Consider the following 9,789-nt stretch of genomic DNA (forward strand, 5'->3'; position numbering starts at 1 on the left):
TGCAAATGTTAAGGGGGGGGGGTGGTCTCAGAAGTCAGCCACTCACACTTCAGTCTGATTTACTCTAAGTAGCTGGTCTTTCCCATCAATGAAGTTAGCAGTTCTAAGGAAATTGATATTTAAATGAGAAAACTAGGAAACTGGAAGGGAATCAAAGGTGTTTGGAGTCAGATCCAAAACTGGGGAAGTGCAAGAAAGGCTGCAGAGGCTCTCCAGGAGAGGCCAGGAGCAGAAGGGGGCCAACAATCCCACATCTCCCAGAAGAATGTGGCCAGTGTGCCCTTGAGCCAAAAGGCTGCCGAGGTTTAAGTAAGAAAACCTACAATTCAAACTCTGCCCCTGCCGTGCCAGCGCCGCTCGCTGCCATCCCGAGAGCGTGTTGGCCAGGTCTCCTTGGTCCTAGGAAACACCCAGTAGAGGAAGGGCGGGGGCGAGCGCGGCTTGCTTTTGGGTCAATTTTTTTTTTTTTTTTTTTTTTTTTTTTTGGTTGTTGTTCCCTGGAAGCAATCGCACCCGCTGGCGAGAGGTCGGGGCCTGCCCTGGAGCCCCTGCTCGAGGGAGGCCCAGGTTGAGGGCAGGAGATGTCCCGGACTCCCGGGCCGAGGGACGCGCGCCAAGCGCAGAGAGGTCCACGGAGTCGCCTCCTGCAGGGTCTCGGGCGCCCCGCGCGCCGAGGGAGCTCGCTTTCTCCCGACCACGCAGTCTGGCCAAAGGAACTCTTGGTTGCTCTTTGCTGCGCGTCGCGCGCCGGGGAGAAGCATCTCTCCTTGACTCTGGGCGGGCGGGGCGCTGTTCTCCCTACAGGTTTGCTTTAATGATTTTCTTGAAAGAAAGAGACAGTTGTGAGCAAACAGGTTTGACAGGGACTGCTCCCCACCGCCCCCCCCCAACCCCAGGGGATTTATTTTTGTCTGCGCCTGACTTCAAAGTCGTAATCGGCCCCTGTCAGCGGCGTGACGGGGAGGATTTGGGCTGTTTGTTGGGGCGAGTCCCGGCTGCGCACCTCGGCGGAGGCTCTGCGGCCCGCGGGGCGCGGGAGGCAAGGCTCAGGCAGGTCCCTGCGGGGGCCGAAGCTGGGGCCGGGCCTAAGGAGCGCAGACAGCTGCACAAGCCCGGCTGCCAGGTACGGAGAAGAGGTGTGATTGGCAGAAGCTGCCCGAGCTAGGTCTGCGGCTTTAAGTCCGGGACCTGCGTCGGGCCCTCTGCTCCCTGCTGGCTGGAAAGAAATCTCAGTGACCCAGCCGCGGCGCACCGGCGCCTCCCAGCCACGGCGCACCCCAGTTTCCTGGAGCTTCGTTCCGAGTCCCCAGGGCCGGGCTTAATCTGGAACCCTGGTTTCAATTTTCCAACTGCCGCCGCCCGAAGCCTTCCGTACTCGGACCCACTTGGTGCCCCTTTCCAGCCTAACCCCGCCTGGAAGTCTGCTGGGCGCCCGGGTGGGGCCGTGCGCGGGGTTCCTCCTCGGGCTGGGGCACTCTATGTACCCAGGGCGCTGGTGCGCCGGGCTCTGCGGGGAGACACCCAGACCCCTGTAAGCTTCGTCTTAAGAGATGTTAAGGGACACTGAGCTATGAGGGAGATCAGAGCGGTTGACAGGACTGTCAGCTGGGGTTATATCAGACAGCGAAACCGCGAAGCCTCCACCCTGGGCCTCCTGGGCTTCCTAGGGGGCGGGAGGAGGGGCTTTCCCTAAGCGCCCGGAGCCCCCAGACCGGACGACCACCAGAGGCAAGTCACTTCCTAATTGTTTCGATTTGTAAGAGGGTTTTGTGATGCTAAGTAAGCGTGGCGCAGCCCGCCCGGCCTCCCCCCACGAGTCCCCCAGCCCGCCTTTGTTTACCTTCGCCTGATCGCTCATTTATTTATCTATCTATTATTTATAGGCGTCCTCTCCTATTCAGCGCCCGTGTATGTTAATTGTGTTATACCATTTAATTCTAACATCGGTCTCCAAAGAGCTCTTAATGAGAAAAGCATATACAACACGGATCACTTTGCTATTCAGCTCAGCCAGATGGACAACTGCTAACTTTTTTTTTTTTTAATAATGAAAATCCCCCTTTGACAAAGGGGCTCGGATGAATAGGCTCCAAATAACACCTCAAACACTTCTAATTGTTTTGCGGACAATATGCTAATCCGTGGTTTTCGGCTTTGGTGTCTGTTGACCACATTTCCGTGCACTTGCGGCCACCGACTCCTTTGGAAATGGCAGAGGCAAGCGCAAAAATCCCTCAACAGCAGCAGAAGGCAGACCAGCCGCTCGGCTGCCGCCACCCCCACCCAGCACCATATCAAAGCCAGTGAGAAAGGCACCCGACCTACGGAGAAACACGCGTGAGCACGGCTGTGGCGGTGAGAGTGGGGCGGGGAGACAGCGATGGGGGGGCACCCTTCGATTTTGAGAAAAAGTTCCAAAGAGTTGTTCTGAAAGCAATCAAAAGGTCCTTTCTCCCCATGAAAGCCAGAGCAATCTTCAAGCCAACATTCAACCACCGGGGATAAGAAAAAGGCTCTTTTCCTTGTTGGATAAACACAAAGGGCTACGAGTTATTTAATTTTTATGATGTTTTAAGAAACTCCTTGTAGGAGCCGTGTCACCATCGCCTTCATTTTCCCTTTGCACCTGCAGGGTCTTAGTAAAAAGTCTCCCACCGTCCGGAGCGGGGACCTACAGCGTTTCTTAGACTTTTATTTTTGAACTTAGAAACCAGTATCAAGCCCCCAATCCCCAGCAGACCCAGCAACAGCATTTTCAAAAACCTTGTTAAAAAAAATATCCATTCCACCGCTCTTCCCCCAGCATTGAACTTAAACACCCACCGCAGGACGAGGTGCTCTGCGGGCAACTGCTTCCCTGTAGGCTCGGCGCTTCTTTCCATTCCTTTGGAGTTTGGTTAAAAAAAAGAAAATGCACTCAGATCTCAGAAGTCTGGGTCGGCCTTTGTCTTAGTTCAATCGCTTCTCGAAGTGGTCTGACCACTTTGTGAAAAACTCAAGGAAGGAGTGATGTCCCAGGAATGGATACCTTTGTCTGGCCTCTAAAGGCAAAAAGTGGATCCCGAGGGGGCAAACGGGACAAACCCTAGACTCTGGGCCCCTCTGCACCTGGCCCACGGGACACCAGGCTCGGCCCATGCAGGCCAGCCGCCAGCCGCCACTGCTGGAGTCACTCTATGTACACTCAGCCTCCCAGAGACCCCGGCCCCCGCGGACCTGGCCTCTCGACTTCAGATTTTATGCACATCAAAGGTTACTTTTTGCAATGACAGATTGTCTTTATTCAAAACGTCTTTGTTCAACAAATGAACAGAGTAAGGAGGTGAAATCCTTCTAGGTACATTTCCAAGACATTGTCAAAACATTTATGACCATTTAGGATGTTTTTATTCTTTTAATTTTTGTTCACTTTCTACTTCCTGACTTCATAACCTGACATTCTGTCTAAAAGTAAACTTAGGTCTCTAGGAGCACTGCTTTATACAAAGTAAATAACCATGTGGGTCCTTTTGTTTTACCTGTAAAGAAGCAAACACTATCATAGCATGATTTTAAATAGAAACGTTTCCCTTTCTGTGGTTTTAAACTTTTAAGCCTTTTCCCCCCACATGAAGAGCAAATGGCACCTAGTTGTGTCTGATGGCAAAACACAGAGACACAGCTAACTCTTTCTTCAGGGTGCAAAAGAAAAAAATATGCATATTCTAGATATAATACCAGGATCTGGGAGTTCTGGAGTCCAAAGCCCATCAGAGGAAAGAGAAGGGGACATAAATAAAGCAAAACTGCCTACTTTTTTGTCCAAAGGGGGTACAGTCGGAGGTTTGTTTTGGGACAGTCGGGGTAGGGGCAGCTGTATAGCTGTCATAACCGTTCGCAAGTTTCTGGCACCTGTCTGCGCCTTGGGTCCGGGAGGATGCCCCTACCATCCCCGTGGAAGAGAGAGAGAGGCAGAGTCTGGGGTAGGGTAGGGGGTGGCAGCAGGACTGACCCCTAGGCATCTGCAGGCCCCGGATAGGCGCAGAGGACGGGGTGCAGACCCCGATTCCAGGCCGCCCTCCAGGTCTGGTAGGCCGGGTTGGGGGTTACATGGCCGTGGCGTGGGCTGACGAATAAGGGTCTATGCCAGTCTTGGTCATGCCCGGGAAGAGGATGTAGGCGACGGGGGGCTGCAGGGTGGAGGCAGACCAGGCGGTACAGTTACAGGGCACCACGTAGCCCGGGTTGGTGGGGGACGGGTGCGTGTGCGTGTGCTGGCTGGGACAGCTGAGGCTGCCGAAAGCGCCGTTCTGGTAGCCCAGGGTGGACGCGTAGGGCAGCGCGCCGGTGGCCAAGGTGTGGGGCACTTCACCCATCTTCTGGATGGCGCTCGAGCTAAACTGCGCGGGGTCCAGCAGGGAGTAGGGCGCCGAGGCGGGCGGCAAGAAGGCCCGGGCTTTCTCGGGCGCGCTCAGGAGGCCGTCGGAGGCCCCCACGGGCAAGCCGGCCGCCTTGAGCGGGTCCGTGTCGCCCAGGTAGGGCAGGGGGAAGACATACCTGTCCTTCTTGAGCAGGTTCTTGGGCTTGCGCCGCGGCCGGTACTTGTAGTCAGGGTGCTCCTTCATGTGCTGGGCGCGTAGCCTCTTGGCCTCGTCAATGTACGGCCGCTTCTCTGCCTCGGACAGAAGCTTCCATTCGGCGCCTAGGCGTTTGCTGATCTCTGAGTTGTGCATCTTGGGGTTTTCCTGGGCCATCTTGCGCCGCTGGCCTCGGGACCATACCATGAAGGCGTTCATGGGTCGCTTGATGTGGTCTGAAGGTTTGGACATGGTCCGGGAGGCTAGGCGGTGGGGGTGGGCAGTGCAGGGGCTCTGCAGGCGAGCCCGGACGCGGTTGTCGGTCTGCCTGTCTGTCCGTCCTGAGCCGGGGCTCTGCGCTCCCCTCGCCTCCGCACCGCAGAGGGGAAGCCAGAGAGAAGCGCTCACCCCGCAAAGTTCAGCTGATCATGCCAGTCTCGGCACCTAGGCAGGCCCCGGGGGGCGAGCGGGGGCAGGAAGGGCGGGGGGAGGAGAGGGAGGCCGGCCGGGGGGCTGCCGGCACCGGAGGCTGGGGCCCAAGTACCGGAGTCTCTGGGATTGAGTGGCCAGGTAATTTGCTGGCGAGGGCAGGAAGCTCCTCCTTCTTCCCCTCTCCACCTTCGCCTTTTCTGGTTCTCTTCTCTCCAGTGTCTACGGCCGTGGCACCCTGCCCCCCGCCCGTGGCTTTCCCGGAGCTGCCTCGCCTAGCGCAGCACCAGGCTGAGAATGCGGGGAAGCTGGTGAACGAGAGCCAAAAGCGGCGAAGTTCAAAGGCGAGGTGGGCCAGGACGGCACGCACTCTGACATAAGCGCGGGGCGGCGACTCCCCAACCTGGGCGCCAATCAGCAGCAGAGAAGGCGCGGGGGCGCACCTGCCAACGCGCCCGCGTTGGAAAGAGGGAGCGCGACTGCTGGGGGCGGGGAGAGGTGTAAGGGAGAGACCGAGAGAACGGAGCGGCCAGCTCCGGACCGGGGACTTGGATTCCACCTTGTTTCTGGCACTGTCAACAAATAAAACTCTTCTTGCCCGTTTCCTTTCCCGGTTGTGCAAAGGAGAAATGGGGCTTCGAATACAAAGACCCGGGGAGGGGGCAGCAGAGGGAGCAAGCCAAGAGAGCGTGTTGATAAATAGGACAGCCTCGCCACGAAATGCAAGGACAGCACTTTCCCCCCCTTGTCAAAGATTCTTGGAAGAGAAAAAGAATGTATCAAACTCAGGTTAAAAAGCGAAATAAACTTTTCGCGCCGTGCCCTCGGCGGTCCGTTGGCTGCGTTCTCACGGGACGCCGGTGCGGCTCCGCCTCCACCCTGCCCCGGGATGCTGCGCCTTGGGCGAAGCGCAGGGCCCCGGGCTAGCTCAGCCGCGCGTTCCAAGCCGATGCCCGAGGGCCTTGCGTCCGAAGGTGCAGAGTTTTCAAACCTTGGTTGGTGAGCCTTGAAGAGCACCGCGACCCGCTCTTCACTTTCGTAGAGGGGGCGAGGGATGGAATTTCCATCACGATTCCTATTTATGTTACTATTATTTAGTGTTTTTAAACCTCCAACTTTCCACATCTGTCCAAACCGGGAGGGCAATCTGAAGGCCGGCTAGCGCCCGGCGGGGCGTGTGGTTTTCCCCGCTGCCCCTTCAGCAGCGGCCCTAGAGCGGAGTCTCAGGCTGTATCCGCACCCAGGGTCGGTTTGTCCCCGGGCGTCTCTTCCCACCCAGCGAGAAAGCGAGACTCGTATCTTGCGTCAGATGAGCATTCTTCGGGTAAAGAGGACGAAATAACCCGCGGAGCCAACCTGCGCGCCTGTTTCCTTTGAATAATTGCCTGCCCGATGTGAAATGCCCTTGGGGGAAATATTTATTAAATGGAAACCATTGTCCCAGGCCCAGCAGGACCTGCGTGTGTTCCAGGCTTATTGGCTTTTGCACCAGCCTCTCTCGGGAGCATCGACCAGAAACGCGCGCTGCTCCTCGGGCTTGGACCGGTTGGGGGTGGGGGAGGTAAGCAGAGAACGAGGAGGCAGGGAGAGAGGGTCTTTCTTTAGCAGGTACTGTGTCAAGTTTGAGGCGATGGCTTTGCTTCTCCTTCCTACAATTAGAAAGACGTGTGGCATTTCTCATCCTCAGCGCGCTCTTCAGAGAGGTGGGCACTATGCCCATTTTACAGATTAGGAAACTGAGGCTGGGAAAGGCTACGCGGTTTGCCAAAAGTGACTCCAATGGAAAGTGGTGACGCCGGGTGTGCAGAATTTGAAACCCTTACCTGGTTTGTTTGTTTTTTCCCCACCCCACGCGGCGCCACGTCTGAGGATTAAATAGTGCTGAAGCCAAACGCGGGCCCCTCGACGAGACTACTGTAGCCATCGAAACCTGCCATACGGATAAACTGCACTGGAGGACTGATCCTCAAGCCTGCTCTTGATTTACTCAGGCTCTTGTCCGAGACCTGGCCTCCCTGAGCATAGACCTCGCGCCCAGAGAGCCACCTCTGCGTGGGCTCGCGAGCAGGTGCTGTCTTCACATTCCTCTTAGCCCCAGCCCCGGCCTCCACCTGCCCTCTACCCCTGTTTTCTCGGCAAGAAGTTTCATTTAGCTTGGGGTGCCAGGAAGTAGAAGCCCTTTCCAGCCCAGTCCGGGGAGGGTTTCCAAGAGTGGCTGGCAACTCCAACTCAGATTGGACCAGCCTGCTGACTTAGCGCTGTGCTCAGAGCCCGCCAGGGATCCGAGGTCCAGGGACCAGGCCATTCAAGTTCCACGGGGCGATCTCGACCGTTTGCGGAAGGAATGACAGAAATGTTCACATCTGCAGAGAGGTATAGGGTCCGGCGGGATCCTCCAAATCTCACTCAGGAACCCTCAGGGGACACTAAACCCACAGAGAGGTTTGTGTTAATGCAAACCAACCTCTTGAAAACTGCTTTAGGAGGGGATCTGGCATGGGGTCGTAGACCCCTTCTCTCTTTCCAGCCTCCAGGCCAACTCAGTCCTTTTGTCCCGAGGCAACTCGGGGCAGGCGCGGGCTCTCCTTCAGTCCTCATATTTCCACTTCCTCTTCTTGTCCGCGTTCCTCTTTAAACATCTTGCGCTCAGAGCTCAGCTCGCAATCCAGGAGTCCGGAGAGAATTATTACAAAGGGCGCACAATGGTGGCGTGGCAGTTTGTGGGCAGGGCGCCCCTGACCACCCAGGGTTCCGAAGCCCCAGGCTGTTTGGGTCACGCTGCACTGACTCTGGCGGGAGCCAGCATCTTGGCCTTGAGACTTGAACTCCGCGCTGCGAAGGAACTCAGGGTTGAGGGGCGCGCTCTCCCCGCCTGGCATCGCGGCGTCTCCTAGGCGGACGGCGCAGGCAGAGCTGGCTGGCCACCGGTTCATTCAACCCTCCTTAACGCTGGGCCTGGCTTGGTGCTGTCTCCAGCCCATGCCTCTACCTTCTCCTGGGCTGCTTTGTCCCTCTGAGCTCTGCCTCCCTGCCAGGCTTAGATTCCTGGGCAGACGTCCTGGAGAGGTGGCTCCTGGGAGAACCAGCAGTTTTGGTCACCACCGGAACAGGTCTTAAGACAGAGGTCGCCTAAACGCGCCTCCTGCTTTATCCGCAGCCTGAAGCTTGGGCCGAAGGCCACTCTCCAAGGCCGAAGACCTCCCTGGGATGTGGCTTTTCCGCTTCCGCGTTTGCCTACAGAATCTTCGCGCACGTCCTCAGTACGCGCGTCTTTACGCAGCGCAGTTACTCAAGGCCTGCCGCGTGCGGTCCTGAGCCTGGTGTCTGAATCACTGAGCAACACGGACCCGGTCAGCGAACCGTCGCTGTTCGGGTCGAACGAAGGAGAGAGGCCTCGGAGGTCAAGACCCAATCCACTTCTCGCCCCGCCCCCTCTCCCCTGGCGCCCCAGCAAGATCCAAGATGCGCCCTCCTCTCTTCTGTCTCTGGGCCTTTGTAGGGAGCACTTCCCCTCTCCTGTCGCCCAACTCCTTTGCGTACCTCAGGTCTCTTTCAAGGCTTCACCTCCTCTGAAGGGCCTTCGTTGATTCCCGAACTGGGCTAAGACCCCCTTCTATGCTCTCCCTCTGTGCCCTCTCCATCTCACGCCCTCTTCCCCAGCCTCGTGTGGCGCCCTGTCGCAGCCCATGCAGTCCACCAGCCATCGAGCTCCTCGAAGGTGGTAGCTGCGTGTTATTCATCTTTGAGTGTCCAGGGTCCGCACACCGCCGAACGCAAAGAAGACACCGGATAGTTTCCTTCTGCTCAGGCTTAAGCTTTTCCAACAGGCCTTTCCATGACTTGCAGCTGAGCGGACAGGACCCCAGATGCAGCCTGGTAGAGCCAAACGTGGAAGTCACGGGCCCCCAGGCCTGCACCCACCTGCTTGGCCTCAATGCCCTGCCGGCCTTCCAGCCTCCACCCCACCTCTCTAGTGGGAGGAAGGGCTCCTCTCCTAAGCCTCCTGGACTGAGCGACAGCCCGGCGCTGAAAGGAAGATGCGCAGACCCTGGCTTGGAGAATGTGGTTCGGAGGGTGGAGGAGAAGAGGAGAGCTTGTCACGCGGCTCGCGCCCGTCGGGTTTTCGAAGAGGCCAGGAGAGTCACCGCGTCTGGACAGGCCGAGGTGTTGGGCACGCGCGGGACGCCAGCCCTGCCGGCTCACTGCGGCCCCTCTGGGATTCCCGAGAGGAGCTGAGGGAAGTTCCAGGTGACGGTTTCGGGGAGTTTGCGCGCAGTCCCGGCTCCCGCTCGCTGCGGGGAGTGTGAGCTTGAGACACACTCAAGGTGTGCAGCTGCCGGAGCGCTGATCCGGCCCACTCCCGAGAGGCAACAGCCCAGGGGCCAACGTTGCAGATGGTAAATTGAATCTTAGGAAATAGTGCACTTTTGGTTAAATCATAAACTTTTACCTTTTCTTATTACAAAAAATATTTTAATATTTGGCTCCCCTGCTTTTCCCCTTTTTCCTGTTTTCTATTTTCAAATTCAGAGACCCAGGGCTGTGGTCCTCTTAAAACATTTCCTGGTAATTGCTCTAGGGTCTTCCTTCCAGAACCCAGCCCAGCCCCGGTGCTTCTTGAAAGTTTGTAAAACTCCAAGTGTCCCTCGCAGCCAAGATGGCACAGGAGGGCGCGGCTTCCACCAAGAAACGATGAGAAACCAAACAAAACTGGGTCTCAGTCCTGGAGCGCCTGCAACAGCATGTTTGCCGCCAACTGGCAGAGCGAGCTTAGTGGGCTGAAGGACACTTATGTCTCAGACTC

At 57.2% G+C, this 9,789-nt stretch overlaps 1 protein-coding gene across 1 annotated transcript; it reads right to left on the reverse strand.

Moving 5' to 3' along the window:
- Nucleotides 1-4,085: 4,085 nt before the first annotated feature.
- SOX14 (SRY-box transcription factor 14) lies at nt 4,086-5,009 on the reverse strand. The gene has a single exon (XM_019934114.3). The coding sequence runs from the start codon at nt 4,806-4,808 to the stop codon at nt 4,086-4,088; it is 723 nt and encodes a 240-aa protein (XP_019789673.1). The 5' UTR covers nt 4,809-5,009.
- Nucleotides 5,010-9,789: the final 4,780 nt, after the last annotated feature.

This window comes from Tursiops truncatus, chromosome 4, assembly GCF_011762595.2.
Source record: "Tursiops truncatus isolate mTurTru1 chromosome 4, mTurTru1.mat.Y, whole genome shotgun sequence".
Classification (NCBI taxonomy): Eukaryota; Metazoa; Chordata; class Mammalia; order Artiodactyla; family Delphinidae; genus Tursiops; species Tursiops truncatus.